Below are 20,956 nucleotides of genomic sequence, written 5' to 3' on the forward strand. Positions count from 1 at the left end.
TACAAAACCTGCATCTGTCTCTCCAGTTCCTCTCGTGCACTCTCACTGGTGTGCTGAAGCTGCCCGTACTTGCTCATGAGGGCTGGCTGCATGCGCCTCTTTCTGACTTTGCATTTAGTGACTTTACGTTGGTAGGTTGGGAGGTGGAAGTATTTTTACACCTTGCAAACTGGTAAATGCTACAAACTGTGACTTTTTTTTTTGTCAGGCTTGTTGTTAAACCCTTCCTAGCACAACACTGATTCTCCCATTTCTCTTTATGATCCAGCCACACTGGCCTTTTAGCTCTTGCTTTAACTCATCCTGCTGGTTGCTGTCCCAGGGCCTTTATGCTTACAGTTTTCTGTCTGGATTGTCGCTCCTCTCATGGCTGGCTCCTCGTCATTTAGTATCATTTAGTTCAGAGGCAAGTGCTAGAGAGGCCATCCTTGATGAGCTCATTCAAGAATCCCTCTCAGCTTTATCACATCACCTTTTTTTTTTTTATTGCCATCACAGCATTTACCTCTAACTGAAGTAATTTATTTCTTGCTTGCTTATTGTCTGCCTCTCACATCAAAATGTTCCCTCCAGTGTCTCTAGCACCTGGGACAGGGTCTGCCACAGGGTTGGTGCTCACTAAACATTATTGAATGAATGAATGCAATTTGTTATGCTGTTTGTCTTTCCTGGGACAGGAAATGTCCCATCTAATTTTACTCATCTAAAAAATAAGATCATTGAGGTGACATCACTAAGATGGTAAAGTAAGAGACCCCATCCTCTATTCTTCCCACCCACCCAGATCAACAACTAGCTACTATTCATGAGCAAAAAAAGCCCTGGGAGAGCTCTGGCGTCTACTTGAGAAACTTCAGCAACACAGTGACCCCAAAACAAAACAAAACAAAACAAAATAAAACAAAACAAAAACCCCTCTGAGAATAACCACACAAAACGGAGGAAGAATAGCTTCATTTTGCTTACATCATCCAAAACCCCCAAGCCAGAATTGCTCAGCACCAAGAGGGAACTCACTAACTAGGAGTTCCCCTTGCTGGGATGGGGAAAGTGGGGTCAGCAAGCAGCTTCCCCAGCCCTTCTGGGTACTGTAGGAAGGACCCACTTGGTTTCAAGCCACCAGACTGGCAAAGCTGGATGTGTAGAGATGACTAGGTTTAGGAGGAAGAGCAGGTCTAGGTGATCACAACTCCTATTGACCTGCTCTGCAGAGGACTCCAGAAACTTTCACCACTAAAGAAACCTATGTCTGGTACAGCTGCCATAGATGCTGCAGATTTAATATATATATATATATTTGCTCCACAGGTATGTGTATTTGCAGCCGCCAGTTGCCTGAGTCTCTCCCCATTTCCCACTCCTGCCCACTCCAGACCCCAGGACCAGAAGGCAGCTTAGTCCTTGGTGGCTGTGTGAGTGCAAGACACCAGCTTGACCACAGCAGCTGACCCCCCACCTGTTTGTGCATGTTGGGGCTAGTGTCTCCAGCTGTGTACTTGCATGCAGTTGCCCCGATTCTCACTACTGGCCTTTACTGATGTTTTTGCACCTGTGGTGAGACTCTGCAGCCCTGAAGTACATGCTTATAGACAGGACCCTAGCAGCTTCTTGTTAGCCTGCATAATGCCTTACTAACAAAACATCACACCACCAAAAGAATACAGCAAAATTTCAGTAACTGACTCTAAGAAATGAAGAGGCAAGAACTGACCAACAAAAAAATTTTAAGTAAATGATCTAAAGGTGCTCAGAGAGCTACAAGAGAACACAGCTCAACAATTTAACAAAACCAAGAAAAGAATGCAAGAACAAAATGAGAAGTACGAGGTAGAGACAGAAATGTTAAAAAGAACCAGGCAAAAAAATTTGAGCTGAAGAATACTATGATCAAACTGAAGAATTCAACAGAGAGCTTCAAGAGCTTTTGGTTGAAGACTGGACCAAAGAGGTTGTGTCAGTGAGTTTGAAGATGGATCATTTGGAATTAGAGCAGCAAATAGAAAAAAGAATTAGATAAATAAAGACATCTTGTGGACTTATAGGACAACATTAAGAGAAATAATCTACATTTCACTGGGGTCCAGAAAGAGAAGAGAAAGAGAAAGAAAGGGCAGAAAGCTTATTTAAAGAAATAATGACATAACTTCAAATCTGGGGCGATTCTTAATTTCCAGTTTCACAAAGCTACTATGTCACCCAATAATTTCAATCCAAAATGATCTTCAAGACACATTATAATAACTGTCTAAAATCAAAGACAAAGAGAAAAATTCTAAAGCAGCAAAAGAAAAAAATTCTCTCATACAAGGGCACCTCCCTATAAGGGTATCTGCAGATTTGAAAGCAGGAACTCTGCAGGCCAGGAAAGAGGGATGATCTATTCAAAGTGCTGAAAGAAAAGAACTGCCAACCAAGAATACTTTATCCAGCCCAATTGTCCATCAGAAGTGAAAGCAAGATAAAGACTTCTTCTAACAAATAACAGGTGAGGGAGCTTATCACCACTATACCTGCCTTGTAAGAAATGTTGAAAGAACTTGTTCAAACTGAAATGAAAGCAGATCAGTTAGTAACATAAGAATACATGAAAATAAATATACAGCACACTGGTAAAAGCAAGTTGTAGAGTAGTCCCCCTTATCCATGGGGAATATGTTGCAACACCTGCCAGGGAATGCCTGTAACTGAGGACAATGCCAAACCCTACACATACTACATTTTCCCCCTATGCATACAATACGCTATATGGCTTCTGTTGGGTCCATCTTAGTTGCCAGCATCATTATTTGTTCATTTTGGGGCTATCATTAAGTCAAAAAAGAGTTACTTGAACACCAGCACTGTAATACCATGACAAAGTGATCTTGTAACAGAGACAACTACTAAGTGACTCATGGGGAAGTAGCATATAAAGGGTGAATATGTTGGATAAAATGATGATTCACTTCCTGGGCAGAACAAGGCAATATGTCATGAGGTTTCACCATGCTACTTAGAATGGTATGTAATTTAAAACTTACATATTATTATTTATATAATTAACTGTATTACAATTATAAACTTAAAATTAAAATGTTCTGAACATTTTAAGTTTTATCTAAACATCTTGCTATTCTATTTATAAGGTCCTTGTTATTTTTTATTTCCTTAGTTTTTTAAAAAAGATTTTATTGATTTTATTTTTAGAGAGAGGGGAAGTGAGAGAGGGAGAGAAACATCAATCTGTGGTTGCCTCTCCGGTGCCCCCTACTGGGGACTTGGCCAGCAACCCAGGCATGTTCCTTGACCAGGAATCAAACCAGTGACCCTTTGGTTCTCAGGCCAGCACTCAACCCACTGAGCAACACCAGCCAGGGTGAGGTCTTTCTTTCTTTCCTTTTTTGTTTTAGTATTTATTTATTTATTTTTAGAGAAAGAGAGGGAGAGAAACATCAATGTGTGGTTGCCTCTCACGCTCCCCTAACTAGGGACATGGCCCGCAACCCAGACATGTGGCCTGAATGGCAACTGAACCAGTGACCCTCTGGTTTGCAGGCTGGCGCTCAATTTACTGAGACATACCAGCCAGGGCTATAATTTTTTGATATAACAATGAAAAAAACCACTTTGATCTTTTTCTTATTTTTTTGAAAAATTTAAAAAATTAAAGACATTCTCTTATATTACTGCAGTGCAAATGTGTCAAAATCAGAAAATTAACATTGATAAAACACTATTATCCAGCCCACAGACTTTATTCAGATTCCCCCCATTGTTCTACTTGTCCTGAGTAGTGAAAATTTTTCAGGTCCAAGATTAAATCCAAGATCACCCATTGAATTTCAGTAGTTATGTCTCTTGAGTCTTTCTTCATCTGGATTAGGCTTAGTCTTTCCTTGTCCTCTCAACTTTGATGTTTTGAAGAGATGGGGTTAGTTATTTTGTAGAATGTTCCTTGATTTGGGCTGATTTGATACTTCATTAGATTCAGGCTATGTGTAGGTGGCAGGAATACCCTAGAAGTGATGCTGTAATTCTCCTCACTGATCCTATCAGGTGTCAGCCGATTGTGACTTATTCCCATATTGGTGATATCAACTTCAATCATTAAGTCCTGGACAAGTCCTCCAAGTTTTTCTACTGTACAGTTATTATTTTTCCCTTTCAAATGAATAACTAACCTGTGGAGAGATTATCTGAAATTATGTGAATATCTTGTTCCTTATAATACACTGATGGTTTTACCTGAATTAAATTACTGTAATCGTTGTCAGATAGTGATTTTTGAACTCTATCTTTCCTTCTTCATGTATTAGTTAATATTTTGCTGTAAGGGTCTTTTCTTCTTCCTTATTTAATTTTGTCAATGTGGATTTTGAATTTATTCATTGGGTTATAATGCATTACTATTACTATTAATTCTGATGCTCAGACTGTCCCGGATTTGTCACTGGCAGCTGCTTCAAGGTCGCTTTGGTGCCTCTCATTCTTTGAGCACATCCTCACTTCTGGCACAAGATGGTCCAGGCTTGCTCTTCCAACCCTGGACTCAGGCACATTGCTGAGAACCCTTGTTTTTTTTTTTTTTTCAGTGGGGATTGGCATTAGAACCTGAGATCTGGAAGCCAGGTGTGCCAATTGCCACTGAAGTGTGATCATTCATGTCCTTTCAGTGGACAGACTGTGGAAAACAGACAACTATCATTCTTGCCTTTCACCTTTTATATTTGTAGCTCCTTTCTGTCATTGTGAGAAGCCTGGCTTCCCACGAAATCAATATATTCACTCCTTTGCTCAATTTTACAATACACATAAACTTGTTTCAGAATTACTACACCCGCACCACTATTAACAAGAAAGCTACTAACATATTAAATCAAATTTAAGTTTCTTTTGCAGTTCTTTTGGTCCTTTTATCTTCAGATGGAGAAGAGTGAAAGTACTATAGCTAAAAGTTACTTGGAATCTTTCTTTCCTGTTTTCCTTTAATATGGTTGTTGCCTATTTTGTATACAGTTAAACTTATTTGTTTTCAATTTTAAAGTTAAAAAAATTCTAGTTGATTCAGCCTTTGGTATTTTAATTTTGGTATGCTTGGTGTGGGCCTCTTTGGGTTCACCTTACTTGGGACCCTCTGTGCTTCCTGAACCTTATGAAGGATGTCTGTTTCCTTTACTAGATTGGATAATTTTCCAGCCGTTCTTTCTTTTTTTGTTAGTGAATTTATTAGGATGACCTTAGTTAATAAAATTATATCGGTTTCAGGTGTATAATTCTATAATACCAGCCATTATTTCTTTACCTAAGTTTCTGTCCCTTTCTCTCTCTTTTCTCCTTTTGGGACCCCTGTGATTCAAATATTGGTATGCTTGATGTTGTCTCAGAGGTCTCTTTAATCATCCTCATTTTTTTAAGTTCTTTTTTCTTTTTGCATTTCCAATTAAGTGTTTTCTGCTACCTTGTCTTCCAAATCACTGATATGATCCTCTGCTTCATCTACCTGTTTTTGATTCCATCTAATATATTCTTCATTTTAGTTATTGTAGTTCTATTTCTGACTGGTTATTTTTTTATGTTTCCCATCTCCCCTTTAATGTTTTCTATCTCATTGTTGAAGTTCTCACTAAGTTCATCTATGCTTCTCTCAAGTTCATTAAACATCCTTATAACCAGTGTTTTGAACACTTTACCTGGTAGATTGCTTGTCTCTGTATCACTTAGTTCTTTTTCTAGAATTTTGTTCTGGCCTTGCATTTGGGAAATATATCTCTGTCTCTTCATTTTGTCTGTTTCTCTGTGTTGCTATGACTGAGGTAAAACAGCAATCTCTTCTGGTTAGCTCTTCTAGGAGCTACCTTTTTGCAGCCTGTATTTGTCGAGTGTCTTTGGCAGGCCAGCTGGAGCTGGAGCATGCATGGGCCACAGGCAGTCCCCAGGGGTGGCAAATACAGGCTTACCCCTGTAAGTTGTAGTCGGAGCTGTAGTTGAAGTGGAGATGGGCCAGGGAAGTCTTAGGGGCAAGCTGCACTAGGACTTCATTGGCAGACTTGTTGGAGTTGTAGGTGGAGTATGTTCAGGCCTTGGGTAGTCCTGGGTGGCAAGCAACACCAGGACTAGAGCTGAAGCTGGAATGGGTCTGAGTTGTAAGGATTCCTGGAGGTAAGCCACCAGGGCTGTAGCTGAAGTGGGTGTGGTCTGCAGGAAATCCTGGGGACAAGTCACACCTAGGTGAGAACTGTAGCTAAGGCAAGCCGAGGAAAGTCCTGGGGGGAAAGTCATAAGTCTGGAAGTTGGAGCTGGAACAGGCTGTAGGGATACTGTTTCTGTGTGGTCTCTCTCTCATTTTTTGGTACAGAAACTGTTCAGTCAGCCCTCAGTTCTTTTTCAGACAGAGTTGCCCTGTCTTGAGCTGTAAATTTGATGTGTTCCTGAGAAGATGTGAGTTCAGGGTTCAAGGTCTTCCCATGCTGTTATCTTGCATGGGAAGCCAATTTTCACTTTTAAAAATTGATGCTGAGTTATTTCATTGCCTACTATATTAAACCCCACTAAACATTTAACTCTCTTTGCTATCATAGTTAAATGAATTCCTTTAAGTATTTTATTTTATTTTTTAAAATATGTTTTATTGATTATGCCATTACAGTTGTTCTATTTCCCCCTTTTATTCCCCTCCACCCTGCATACCCCTCCCCCACCATTCCCCCCTTTAGTTTATGACCATGTGTCTCAAGTTCTTTAGATTCTATATTTCCCATACTATTCCTGCCCTCCCCCCATCTATTTTCTACCTACCATCTATTCTACTTATTCCCTGTACCTTCTCCCCCCTTCTCCTTCTCCTACTCCCCTATTCCTAACCCTCCATGTGATCTTCATTTCTATAGTTCGCTCCTGATCTAGCTGTCCTCTTAGTTTGCTTTTGTTTTAGGTGTGGTTCTTAATAACTATAAGTTTGCTGTTCTTTCACTGTTCATCTTTTTTATCTTCTTTTTCTTAGATAAGTCCCTTTAACATTTCATATAATAAGGGCTTGGTGATGATGAACTTCTTGAATTTGATCTTATCTGAGAAGCACTTTATCTGTCCTTCTATTCTAAATGAAAGCTTTGCTGGATAGAGCAATGTTGGATGTAGGTCTTTGGATTTCATGACTTGGAATACTTCTTTGCAGCTCCTTCTTGCCTGTAAGGTCTCTTTTGAGTAATCCACTGACAGTCTGATGGAAACTCCTTTGTAGGTGACAGTCCCCTTATCTCTTGCTGCTTCTAGGATTCTCTCCTTCATTTTAATCTTGGCTAATGTAATGATGATGTGCCTTGGTGTGTTCCTTCTTGGGTCCAACCTCTTTGGGACTCTCTGAGCCTCTTGGGATTTCCCAGAAGTCTATTTCCTTTGCCAGATTGGGGAAGCTCTCCTTTATTATTTGTTCAAATAAGTTTTCTACCCGTGGCTATTCCTCTTCCCCTTCTGGTACCCCTATAATTTGGATGTTGGAACATTTAAAGTTGTCCTGAAGGTTCCTAAGCCTCTCCTCATTTTTTTTTTTGAATTCTTGTTTCTTCACCCTTTTTTGTTTGGTCATTTTTTTTCTTCCTTCTGGTCCACTCCCTTGATTTGAGTCCCAGTTTCCTTTCCATTACTATTGGTTTCCTGTGCATTTCCATTCATTTCAATTAGTTTAGCCTCCATATGTTCCTCTAATTTGTGACTAAAATCAACCAGTTCTGTGATTATGCTGATCACCAGTGTTTTGAACTGTGCATCTGATAGGTTGGCAATTTCTTGTTCACTTAGATTTATGGGCTCTGGGGCTCTGAGTTGTTCCTGAGCCATGTTTTGATCTGTTTGTGCCTGTTATGTATGAAGAGTGGAGCCTTAAGTGTTCACCAGGGCTGGGCCACCCAGGTCGCTGGCCCATGATGTTACGTGGGGGCGGGGCCAAAGAGGGACAATAGGGGTCCCCTCCACAGCCTTCCATGGTCTGTCCCACCGCCCGCGCCTTCACTGGTTCATCTGTGTGCAAATGTGTAACTGTGGTCAGCCTTCAGTGGGTCTACCGCTTTGCGGCCTCAGTGGGTCCGCCCGACACTCTACACCTGGGATCCCCCCACAGCTGCCGGTGTGCCTGGGTTGCGTGCCCAGGTCAGTCTGGTGGACCCCCCCCTGCCCAACCCCGCTCAACCACTGGCTCCGCCCACCCCACCAGCCTGGCTGAAGGGTTCGCCATTGTCAGACTTCTGTGTAGTTCAACCCTCCGTGAACTATGATGGCTGTGCCTTCGCCAGCAAAACTCTGCTATTCTCAAACTTGGCTGTGTGAGAAGGCAGTGCCTCCACCTACACCTCCATCTTGGCGGAAGTCTTCCCTCCTTTAAATATTTTAAAGTACAAATTTAATGTAATTGCAAATTCAATATATTTGATGCTTGTAAACTCTTCAAATATTTTCCAGGGCCGACTTAAAAATCTAATGAGCAAAATTTTTGTAAGCACCTAGGTAATTTCTATAACTCCAAAAAAGCAAGTGAAAAAATGTACTGAATCAAACTTTGAAAATTCAAACACTTTTCCCAAATGTAACCAAATTGTCTTCTACCCTTCAAATTAAATTCAGAACTCTAATATTAATTACACATTTCAAATTGAAATTATAAAGTTGATATTTCAGATTTAAAAATATTTTGGTTTCTTTAATTGTTTTAGACACATTAAATAACAAAGACATTGTCAGGAGAATCTTAAAACTTATTTCTAAACTTAATACAAAAGTGTTAAAGCTATGGGTTTCATTTATGTCATCAACTCTGTTTTTATTTTTCTCTTTAAATACTTTGCTGGTGTTGTAAACCCACTTAACACAGGGCACAGATCATATTAACCATCTCAGACAGCTCCTTGGTCAAAGATTCTGACCCTGAGGTTCTTCAGGGACTTGATCTGGGCTACTGGCTTGAGAATCTGAGGCAGTTACTGGTCTCTTCTCACATAACATGACACAAACCATAGAATAACACTCAATTCTAAGAGTTGGGGACAGGCTATTAAATCAGTGGAAGACCTTAAGACCAGGCTTTTTAGCTGTTGAGTTGGTTTTACAACTAAGCCCCACGGAAATCTTTCAGATGGCATCCTTACCCAATTTTTATCTTAACCATTTTCCATATACCTATCAAACACTACAGATTTACTGAACTCAACTAATTTTTTTAGTACCTGATTTTTCCAATGTTTGCTGATGGTTACAATTCTATACTCATTATAATGATTAATGGATGATTTAAAATGTCAGCATTCTTATGCATTTACTATTTATAATGGCCACTGCTCACATTTACCGGGTAATAATAACAAGTAATGGGAGTTGCTGCTGAGACTCTTCTAGAAGCCAGGAGGACCTTAAAAGGGTTGAAGATACACTGCAACAACATTTGGAGTTTGGCAGAAGATTACTCTGAGAGAACTTGCCAGTGGCTGGGGCAGCTTAGCCTGTCTGGTCTGAGAGTGAGAATGACCCAGCTTAGGGACCCTGGAGAGGAGAACTACTCTGCGGGAGTAGCGACCTAATGTTAGTGTACCCTAGGTGCTATTTCATTCAGGCAGGAGCAGTCAAGAAAAAGCTGCCTTGTATATCTACTTCAAGAACTACTAACCGTCTTGCATCTGCACTAAACTACATCACCTCCCCCATAGGTTACTCAAGGCTTGGCTCCCATAATCCTCCCTTTTCTCTTCTGCATTCTTTCTCCCACCTACCAAATAGTTCATATGAACCTACCGATGTACTATAAAAACATCATTTAAGCATAAAAATCCTCTTTTGATCCCACAGCCCCCTCCAGGTATCATGGCATTTCTCTGTTCCGTTGCCCGCTTTTTGTACCCACTTTTATTTCACAGTGAAACTAATCAAAGGAGTTTTGTCTGTACTCAATGGCTTCACTTCCTCTTCTTTCATTTTCCCCTCAACATATTCCAGGAAGGCTTTTGTCCTCAAGCTCTGTCCTCCCTTTTGTTATGGCTACCTACAGCCTCTTTCTCACAGGATCCAGTGGCCAGGTACATGGGTACTCAACCTCTTGGCACCATTGGGCTTGGTGAACCATGTCTCCTTCACCCACTTTCTCCAGCTGTTTTCTCGTTTTTTTTTTTTTTTTTTAAATCTCATCATTACTGCTCTTTAATGTCCTTTGAGGGCTCTGTTCCTTCCTTGCAGCTTCTCTATGTTGCTATGCCCAGGGATTAGTCTTGGGCCATTCTCTCTTTTCTAGCTACACATTCTTGTTAGGTGGTCTCAGGTGACCCATGGCATGTGACCCTATCCTGAGTCTGATCTCAAGGGACATTCAAATTTTATATGTTTGTGAGTGTTGAGTAAGTATCTCAAATATAACTTGGCCAGAACACAACTCTCTCCCCACCCACCCCCCACACAATGCCTGCTTCTCTTTGAGGTTCCCCACTTCCATAAAATGCCCCCAAGTACCCACTTACCTGTGAGTCCCTCAATTGCTCTCTCTCATCTCCTGCATTTACTCCAGCAGCCACTTCTGTTGTGTCTGTGCCCAGAATACATCCTTCACCACCTTCTCTTTTAGTACCTTCATCCAAGACACCTACATCTCGGGGAAGTCCATGGCCACTACCTCCTAACTGGTCTCTCTGCTTCCACTCTTGATACCTTCTCCTCCTGCCCCCAGGGTCCATTCTTCACACTACAGCAAGAATAACATATGACATCATCCTCCCATGTGTAAGACTTTCCAATGGCTTTGCATGACACACTCAGTTCAAACTCCTTACACAGAAACCTGGCTCTTTCCCACTTCTCTGTCTTCCTCTCTAGTACATTCTTCTTTGCCCACTCTGCTTCAGCCATGTTGGTCTCCTTGCTATGTCTCATTCATTCTAAGCCCATTTCTGATCTGGAGCCTTTATGTATTGCAATCCTATTCTCTTGGCATCCTGTTTCCCAAATCTTTGCAAAATTGGCATTTTCTCTAACTACATTCAGGGCTCTGCTCAAGCCACATTCTCAAGTTCCTCCCTTCCCTGACCACCTCACTTAAAATAGTACCTCTCATTGCACCCACCCAGCTATTCTCTATCCTATTACCCTATTAGTTACTTTCTTATCACTGATGACGAACGGAACCACAGGTGCTAGACCTAATCACCTGACCCCACCCCCATCTAACATTATTACAGAGGAGGAAAAGAGGTCAGAGGTAAGAGTGAAGCCATGCCTCCCACTCCAACCTTCTCCCCATATTCGTGCAGCAGAGCTCAATTTGTCGTTGTCACTGCTGTCACCTGACACACTGACATCAGCTGAGTCACTTCTGGCATTCATCTGGTACAATGAACACAGCACCAGGGCAGGTGGCCACATGCAAACTACATGGCCCCAGGTGGCCCCTCTCTGGCCAGGCTCTTCTCCAGGTTGAGTGTGGCAGCACATTGGGATGCTCAGGCAGCAGTTGTGGAGTCCTCAGCCCTCACTTCCTGCTGCTCTTGGGGGAATGAAGGACTTCATAACTTTTTTTTTAAAGATGCTTTAGGGTTTTTTTAAAAGATTTTATTTATTTATCTTTAGAGGGGAAGGGAAGGAGAGAGGGAGAGAAATATCAATGTATGGTTGCCTCTCGTGAGTCCCCTGCTGGGAACTGGCCTGCAACCCAGGTATGTGCCCTGACTGGGAATCAAACTGTGATCATGGGGTTTGCAGGCCTGCACTCAATCCACTGAGCTACACCAGCTAGGGCTAGGACTTCATAACTTTTTTGACTCTGCAGGCTGATGGGATTTGGGTGCAGGGGATGGAGGTGAAAGCTTGCAGAGAAGAAGAAGCACTGACCCTTTCAAGCAGCCTGTGGGACCTGGCTCAGGACCTGGAAGGGAGTGGCCAGACATCAGTCACAGCCCATACTTTTAGCCAGTGTCATTCAGCAAGTGTTGATAGACAATTGGAATATTTTCAATTTTTTGCTATTGCAAGTAATGTGCAATGAATAATTCTAATCATGTGTCATTTCACAAGGGTGTAGGTCCATCTATAGGATAAATTCCCAGCAGTGAAATTGCTGGGCCAAAGCAGATATGCACTTATAATTTTCATAGTTATTATAAAATTTTCCTCAGTAGGAATGATACCAATTTATGCTCCCACCTGTAATGTTTAAGAGTGGAAATCTTCCCGCAATTTTGCCAACAGGGTGTGTTGTTAAACTTCTGATAGTTGTAATCTGGTAGATCATTGGTACTCTAGCTGTTACTTTATCTTATTATAAGTAATGCTGAATGTCTTTTACTCTGTCCAAGATCTAATAGTATTTTCTTTTTTGTTGACAGTCTATTAAAATATATTTATTGGTTTTTGTTTATTTCATTAAACTTTTGTTCTTGTTCTTTTTTCCTAATGTTTTGAGGGAACTCTTTGTAAATACTAAGCAAATTCTCCCTTTGTCTGAAATCCAAGTTACAACAGCTTTCCCCCGGGGTTGTTTGACTTTGCTTCCAGTGACTTCTGCAGTCCTGAGGTTTGCTCCAGCATCATTCATTCTCACACCCCATGCCTCTGTTCACAGTGGTACCTCCACCTGAAGTGACATTTTTTCCCTTTTCTACTTGTCATGTTGCCTTTATTTTGCTTGTTTATCCCTGCCTCTTCTGTCTAAGTAGCAACGCCTTACTGTTCTTGTTTCTGTGCTCCCAACCCCTGGGATGTAGCCTTTGCTTAATAAATGTTTTTGAATAAAGGAATAGAGAAATTGTGGGCAGGCAGCCATTTCCACAACCCTCAGTTGCTGTAACACTTCAGCTGATCTTGCCCTGAATGTCATTTTGATGAAAAACAAGAATGAAAGGGATGGGTGGGAGGAGGCTCTGTTGGGCCAGCATGTTTCCAGGGACTTGGCAACACTTGGTGAGGAGTGGGCTGCCATATCGCTAGCCAGGCTCTCCTGGCTCCATTCATCTTCCCTCCTCTAGGTCAGAGCCAAGAGTAGTCAATCACCACATGGAAACAAATTTCTTTTTCAGTGAAATTTATTGAAGAATTATTGAAGCAGTGTGATCTTACTTCCTCATTCACAAGTATTTCTATTAAAATAATCTGAGCTTATTCAGCCAGGTGAAAGAACTTGATATAAAGACAGCACAGTTACCCAGATCAAACTGGCTCCTTAGTTATTGAAGACTGAACTCTCACAGAAACTGCTGCTTCTTGGCCCCCTTGAACTAAATTAAATAGACAAACCCATCAATAAATAAATAAATAAATAGATAATTTAAGTGGATGCTCATCAGAAGCCGGGTACAAAGGACAGAGGGTGTCCATGTGCAGGGGTTTCTGTCAGGTTGGCTTTTGTGAGCAGAGGATGGGAGAGGCCTGGCTCAGCCCAAGGGTCTGAGGATTGGCCCCAGGAGGAGGGGGCTGCTCCTCCTGGCTGGTGGTTTCCTTAGTATTAGCGCAGGGAAGGCAGCTGGGCATTGACTAGACAACAGCGACATGCAGCCCGCTGCCATGTTCAAACTATTTTTTCCCATTTCTGTAGCCCTTGGGGTTACGCAGCACATGTGGGTACTCTGGGTGCAGTTCTCTTCAGGAAGACAGGATTTCCAAGGTGAAGTCAGTTATATCTCGGCCCCCTCTAACATTTCCTAGGAAGACGGGCATCTGTTCCGCTTGCGAGGTGCTGATGTACCAGCTGGGATACAGGGCAGACTCAAATTCTACTTTGCCCATCACTTCTGTCTTGTTGAAGACAAATCGCTTTTCCATCTTCTTCTTTGACTGAGCTTTGGGGTCTAATGTCTGCAGCAAAACAGAAGTTAAGAATTTTGTGAGGAAAAGGACAAAGACACTCTGAGAAAATCATCCTATGGCTCAGTTAGAGAGGGAACCAAAGAACCAAAACCAAGAGCCAGAGTCCTGAGTTATCTTTGTGACCCCAACTTCCCATGTGGTGACTGAAGGAGCTTGTACCCTTTTCTGAAACTGAGTGTTAAATGGTAGGGAGCATAATGAGAGGTGGGCATTTTTTAAAAAGTGACTTTTGCTGTATTTTTTTTATTTTTAGGTGCTTAGCTAGAATGACTTCAACTTGGAAATGAAGCTTTTGCTGGAAAAGCTGGAGGGTGGAAGGGATTGTGATTTGGGGAGTGGAATGGAGACAACAACAGGCGACAGGTCTCTTGAACTGATTAACTTTCCCAAGCGTCATCCATCAGATGGAGCAACCCTAGCACTTCATAGTCTGCTGGGTGGTGAGAGTGACAGGGCATAATCACAACAGCAAAATGAGGTCATTTTCTGCAGTGGCAGTGAATGGCATGCATTTAACAATTACATTAAATGTATTTATATTTCTGCAAGATTATCAAGTAGACCTACTCTCAGCTTTTCTGGGGGTGCAGAATGTGGTTGTCTTAGAAGTCAGTGACGGGGTAGGGGTGCTTCAGAAGAGCTGAGAAGGCACTTTGGCCACTGGTACTCACTCACCTCCAGTTGCAGGGTGGGCTTCCCATCCCTCATCATGCAAGAGAGGTATAGGTCTTTTGCCTTGATGCCCAAGGCCACAGGAATCTTGTCATTATTTTCTTCTCCTGGCACAAATCTCATGCAGAACACCACTGGAGAAAGAAGAGAGGTCTTGCGGTCAGGGAAGCACAGCAGTGGAGGGTTGGCCCACCCCTAGGCCCTGGACTCGTACAGCTGAGCCTCCTCTGTGGGAACTACCCCACAGATTCTCACAGACCATATCAGGGTCAGTTGGTTGATTCCAGCCTTTCCCAGAGAAAGTCTGAGGGCTTCACAGAGCCTCATCACAGCGGCTGTGAAGAATTAGGGGCTAATTTTTAAAAACTGAAGGAAGGAGGGAAGCCATCTTGTCACTGGCCGGTGAGGCATCCTCATGAAAAGAATGGTTTGATAGATGTGAAAGACCAGGAAAGAGGTCAAGCTGGGCCCCCTAAGTCTGCTCAGCACAGATCTATTTCAAGAATGTAAAACGGCAAGTAGGAAGAACTTAGGTGAGGAGAGGCTCAGCTATGAAAAGTGGCTGCAAAGACAGACACTCATTTTAATCTTCCTTAGTCACAGCTATCTCAGTTGGAGGCCCCAAGGTCATGCGTCCAACCCAGTTCTAAAGATACAGGATAGTCCTGGCCTGGCTGAGAGCGGGAAGCTTCCCTCAAGAATGTCTATCTCTAAGGTCGGTAGTCCTGGAGGAGAACAGACTGTTCGTTTCAGCTGCTCCCTTGGCTGCACCCATGCATACAGGATTCAGCCACAGTGGCAAGGTGCCAGGCAGCTCCCACAACTAATGGGCTCCCCAGACTTGGAAGACTTGCCAGTTACAGCAGAGAGATAAAAGTTCCTGCTTGTCGGTGAAATTTCCCTATAAGGACTCATCTGGTGTTGGGTGGGAAAGATGCTCAGGGCGCAGGGGCAGGGCCAGGAATGGGGAAGGACATATTATCTCCTCACCATTCTACTTTCAAACTCAACAACGAGAAAAAAAAAAAAACCCACAGGAATTTAGGTCACATCCATCAAATGACCCCTTTCTAACAGAAGCACTGACATTGTGCTGTCATTAAATGACTTGTCTGGACTTGGTCCTGGGTATGTTCAAGCAGTCTAATTTCTCAGAGTTACATTTCTTGCCAGAAAGTGAATGTGCTAAAGGAATCAATCTGGTGTCATTGCTGGGACTCAAACAAAAAGCTACCTATTTTTTAAAACATATTTTATTTATTTATTATTAGAGGGGAAGGGAAGGAGAGAGGGAGAGAAATATCAATGTGTGGTTGCCTCTCATGCATCCCATGCTGGGAACTGGCCTGCAACCCGGGCATGTGCCCTGCCTGGGAATCAAACCACAATCCTTTGGTTTGCAGGCCTATGCTCAATCCACTGAGCTATACCAGCCAGGGCAAAAAGCTACCTATTTTTTAGAACATATCCCCCCGCCCCATGTTGATAATTTGCCTTAATGTTCTACATTGCTGCAAATGTGGAGGGTAATCAAGCTGCCAGGATGCCAAGAGAAGAATCAAGATTTCCCACTCACCTCCTTGGTTCACATTCTGTCTAGTGAGGTGAAGAGCCTGCAGCTCATGCGGTCCAGACAGCACCAGGGATTTTTGGTTTATGTCACGGAGTCTGCAGTTCAGCGATTGTAGGAGTGCATCACACTCATAAGTGTCATCCCACATGCTATCGATGGGTTCTGAAATGTGGAACATGCATTGTTTAGGTAGAAAACGAAAAGGGCAGGACTGATGATGGGGATTTGGCTTGTTGGAGGACATGCACACCTCAAGACACTGTAACATGGTGGAGAGGAAGCTGGGGTGGGTAAGAACAGTGGACATGGCACCATCGGACATGGGTTCAAGCTTCAGCGCTATTGCTTGCTATGGACAAGCAGTAGAGTGACTTATATAAAGCAGCAGTTCAGTGACACCGGCCCATGAAGAGAAAACAGAAAAGGAGGCGCTCTGAAAATGAGAGAGTGGTTTGCAAATCTGAGTAGTAATCAAGGTATTTTGAGAATAGTTTCAACTAAAGGGACGTTCAATTTGGTTTCTAAGCCTTCTCTGCTTTCCTGTCACCACTGATGGACCTCACATTTTAAAGGGTATTAATGAAAGAATGTTTAAGTCTATAGAAAGCTTTCCAAGAGTTTATCTGAAACAAGAATTTGAGAACATGCCCAGAAGCGAGGTCTTAACAGACTGAGAAAATATTTCAGAGAATGACCGTTTTGTAGTTCATTTTATGCATTGGAATCAAAGGGCCTTCATAGTTTTCCCTTTTATAGTAATTTCAACTTTATCCTAAAGTCTTGGTAAGAAGGGGAAATGCCCCCTCGGAATCCTCAGGGCAACCCTATGCTTACCTCTTCTTTTCCTAAATCCCATTTCGGTTTTCTGCAGTCCTTCCTATGATGACCTGGCTTTTTACCATAAGAAGGCTTTTAGTGAGGTCTGACCCGATTGCTTAATTGCTGGAGCTGCAAATTCATAACTTCAGTAGCTTTATCTTTTTCTTTTGGGGGGATAGTTTTAGATAATCAGCCAAATTGTTGGTTTTACACATTCTATTAATTAAATCAAATTTCTTTGGAAATCCATCAGAGTCTTGGAGAAGATCAAGGAAATCTTTAGTTAGATTCCTTAATTCTGTTTTAGTCCAGAAAATGTATACAATTGCTGGTTCCCCTCACCTGCGCTGGCTTTTCCCTAAAGGGAGCTGCCAGTATTTCTGGTTTATCCTGGTTTGGCTTCTATTCTCAGTCTCCTCCAGGCCATTAGGGAGGGGTGGTGAAGGAGGTGTAGGGAGAGAGAGGAAGGGAGGGCAAGTCTGTACCAGAGGCACATAGTTCTTTTACATTGGTGGGTACAGGGTAATGAACACTTAACATTTACATAGAGATGGTGTGTGGGAGTTAGATGACAATGAGGGGTTCAGTGGTCTCCTGCTTTGGTGCCTGCAGTTGTGCCTCTGAGGGGCAGGGAAAGAACATGACCCTGACATTTCAAAAGTGTGTTCTCCTAGAAGCATAAGAACCTTGGACAGGGATCCTTGGACAGTGACCTGCTAAGGAAACTGCAGTCCTGGGACTTGACGACCACCAGGAGCTGCCCAGGCAGCATTTTGTGGTCAGACTGAACTTGGTGGTTACTATGGGCTACAAAGCTTCCAAGACCTGCCACCTGGCCCCCTGAGCTCTCTGAGTCCACATCATCCCTTTTCTTCACAAAGGTTTCAGGTTCAGAGGAATTTAATTGACTGTTGCGTTATGGATGCTGAGAAGGGAATGAGCAGAGCTCTGCTGTCTGCCCTTAGCTCTCATTAAGTACCTTCTTTAAAGATGAAGAAAAAGAGGCCTCTCAGGTCATCGTCCTGGAAGTCCTGTGAGCAGACAATGGGCACTTTCCTCAGCTTCTCCACTGCAACCATGACTGACGCGATCCGCTTGAAACTTGAGTCGCAAAGCTGGTGGGAGACTTTCAGCTGGATGCTCTCGTCTCCCAGAGGGCTGAGGTCCAGGTTTTGAAAGGAGCACTGCGGAAAGACCAAGGAAGTGAGCGTGTTAAGAAGGTTGGGCCAGAAAATTTCCTTTTTGTCATCAGAGAGGCAGAAGGGGCCTTAGAGGTAACAGAACCTCTAAGGGCAAACTCTCATCTCTCTGAAGACCAGAGAGATTAAGTGGCTTACCCCAGGGCACCTGGCAGGTTAGAGGCCAGAATGTGGGCTTTCCAATGCCTGACAGGGTATTCTTTTAGAATAAATCCCACTTGTACCTTATGTATCTTTTTACACCTGCTCCACTCACCACAGACTTCTTACCTCCTCACACTTTATACCTGTTTGTATCCCTAATACTCTAAACTATGCATTTAATTTTTTGTGTCAGTGATGATCATAATGTTTTGTATACATCTGTGCTCATTCAACAAGTTTCTACTATTCTAAACAAGTTCTTTTTTCCCCCAGAACACTGTTTCATAAGCTTGCTGCAAGTAAGTTAAAAGCGGTTACTATTTGTGAACTATGTTCCCACTTTGCTGTTATTCAGAGAAACTGTGTGACTGTATTAAGGCTTATCTGAAGTTGTCCTAAGGCATGATGCTGGTTTAAAAGCCTGAGGGACAGTTAAAGAGACCTCTGGCAGCACAGAGGAAGGCTGACTGAGAGGTAGGCTCCTGCCCAGAGCAGAGGCTCTGGGGCAGAGGGCCCAGAGAGCGGAGCTGCTGGCAGAGGCAAAGGGCCAGACAGAGAAGCCAGCCCACCCAGGTAGGACTAAACCAATTAATGCTGGTTTTAAAACATTTCCCTTGAGGTCCAAATGGGTAGAATGACTTGTCCAAGGTTAAATAGCAAGTGAATGATATTCTTTCAACTGCCAATTCATCTTTTTATTTACATTATCTACATTTTGTTGTCATAAACTCTACCCCAAGGAGCAAAAAGTGATTTCATAAATGTGGGCAGACACATTAAGGTCATCTGCTCTGGGTCTCAGGACTTGGCCCAGGGAGTAATGTAGGCTGAGACCCTTTTCTAAAGGGAGAATCGAATCTGCATTGAAACCTTGCCTGCCTTTCTGGCCTTACACAGCAAACCTCCTCACCACTCTCACCCCCTCACCCTCTGCAAGCAGGGCGTATCCCCAAGCCTTAGTGAGTGACTGTGTGGCGTGGGAGCTGCACAATAGCCAGGTCAGCATGCAGCCTAGCCTGTCTTACTGGAAAGCATGAAAGTCGTTCCATCACAAAGTACCACAGGATCAAGTTGGCCGAGAACCCTGTTCCTCAAGCCTTTCCCAGTTCAAAGCCCCTCTATGGGTTGGATACTAAGCTCATGGTCTCACCTTAGTCTGTTGGGGGCCATCAGCCTCAAAGAACAGGTCATTCTCATTGTCACTGTAATAAAAACAGAGACAGTAATCAACTATGTCTCCCAGACAATTTTACTTTTTCTTCCTGAAAGCAATCTTCATTGTTAATATGAAACAACAAGCAGCAGGTCCCTTAAAGCTTCTAGAAGCTGGCAAGTTCTGTGGGGATATGCATGGGACCCACAGGAGGCCGGGCAGGCAGGGTGCTCCCTGTGGGGTCCTGGGACCTAATATACAGCCCAGTTAAAATCTGAGCTTTGCCTCTCGCTGAAGTCAAACTTCGCCAAGGGACCCCCTGAACTCTCCACCTGGCATCCTCACTTCCTGCTTGCCATCTGCAGGGAGTTCCTGCAGCAGCATCGGCATGCCTGGGGTTCCCAAGGCCTGACTTCCTGTGGGAAATCAGCATTTAAACCAGGTAAACTTGAACCCCACTTTCCACAGAATGGTACAGTTTAGGGGACAAATCTGGCCTCCATGCACAGGCAGCACTTGGCTGATGGAAGGGGTGCCCTGTTCCCGTCACTGGTCTCAGTCTCCCCACTGACCTGTAGCAAGCCATCATTTCACTGTCGAGTTCAGGTACTGCTGCCATGGCTGCTTCAGAAACCTGCGCAAAGAGGAAAAAGTGAGTGACCACTTGCCATGCAAGGCTGCCTTCATAGGTGAGTTTCCCTCAGCACCTAGTACATGGCCAGCACATGAAGAAATGATTTTTGAATGAATAAACGAATACATGAAAGAGCCACACTTTTTGTCCAGAGAGAAACATTTGCTAAACCAAAGCCAAATCAGGTGTGCATCTGTTAGAAGATCTGGAGCGGGGCCTTTGACACTGATCTCTCAGGTGTCAGCTGCTGCAAGCAGTATTCATTTCCAGAGTGTTTCACAAGTCATAGCATAGTGGTACACCTAGCATTTGTACAAAAAGCCCAGCTACCAGGCAGCAAGAGAAAGAAGGAGAGAAGATGACCGAGAGAGGTGGAGAGACAGAGAGACTCTCTTAGAATCTGGACATAAAAAAGAGCTAGTCATACCTGAGCGATGAAGGCCAGCTGCAGAGGACGGAGCTCCGGAATAGCTTGTTGTGCCTCGGAGAGGAACGAATACTGTCTGCCAGTCTCTTCCTCACATTTTTATGGTCTTCAAAAGCAGAAGTAGGAAGATGAGAAATTTCCTCTTTGGTTAACTGGTGTCACAACCAAGTTTAAAAAAAGAGGATGGATGGTGACTTCTGGGAGAAGGTAAACTACACTAATTTCCCAGTCCATGGAAGCACAAGTGGCAGTGGACCAAGACCCGATGTGCACTTGTGTCATCATGCAAATGAGCGTGACCACTATGCAGATTATGTAGCCGCTAATGTGTGGTTTTCCTAGGTTAGAGAATGTGTTGTTTGGAATTTTTGGAAATTGCCTATTGCAATGAATCTGTAGATTGCTTTGGGTAGAACAAACATTTTAACAATATTAATTCTTCCAATCCATGAACATGGAATATTTTCCCATTTCTTTGTGTCTTTCCTAGTTCTTTCATCAATGTCTTAGAGTTTTCAAGGTACAGGTC

At 43.1% G+C, this 20,956-nt stretch overlaps 1 protein-coding gene across 1 annotated transcript; it reads right to left on the reverse strand.

Annotated features, from left to right (window-relative positions):
- Positions 1–13,024: 13,024 nt before the first annotated feature.
- On the reverse strand, positions 13,025–20,489 carry IL1B (interleukin 1 beta). The gene is made up of 7 exons (XM_037168003.2): positions 20,428–20,489; positions 19,939–20,000; positions 19,364–19,415; positions 17,850–18,054; positions 16,055–16,213; positions 14,482–14,612; positions 13,025–13,794 (listed from the first exon to the last, which is right to left on the reverse strand). Exons 2-7 carry the CDS (start codon positions 19,983–19,985, stop codon positions 13,582–13,584), a joined length of 807 nt encoding a protein of 268 aa, XP_037023898.2. The 5' UTR covers positions 19,986–20,000; positions 20,428–20,489; the 3' UTR covers positions 13,025–13,581.
- Positions 20,490–20,956: the final 467 nt, after the last annotated feature.

The sequence above is a fragment of the Artibeus jamaicensis genome, unplaced genomic scaffold (genome assembly GCF_021234435.1).
Source record: "Artibeus jamaicensis isolate MK-2021 breed Jamaican fruit bat unplaced genomic scaffold, CSHL_Jam_final contig_384, whole genome shotgun sequence".
NCBI classification, from domain to species: domain Eukaryota; kingdom Metazoa; phylum Chordata; class Mammalia; order Chiroptera; family Phyllostomidae; genus Artibeus; species Artibeus jamaicensis.

Bases quoted from the DNA above. Each gene is read 5' to 3' on its own strand.
- IL1B (XM_037168003.2), bottom strand. From the start codon at position 19,985: ATGGCAGCAGTACCTGAACTCGACAGTGAAATGATGGCTTGCTACAG. The intron at 14,613-16,054 runs GTGAGTGGGAAA...TTCTTTCTCCAG, and splicing joins ACAGAATGTGAACCAAGGAG to TGGTGTTCTGCATGAGATTT. The intron at 13,795-14,481 runs GTGAGTGAGTAC...GTTTTGCTGCAG, and splicing joins AGCCCACCCTGCAACTGGAG to ACATTAGACCCCAAAGCTCA.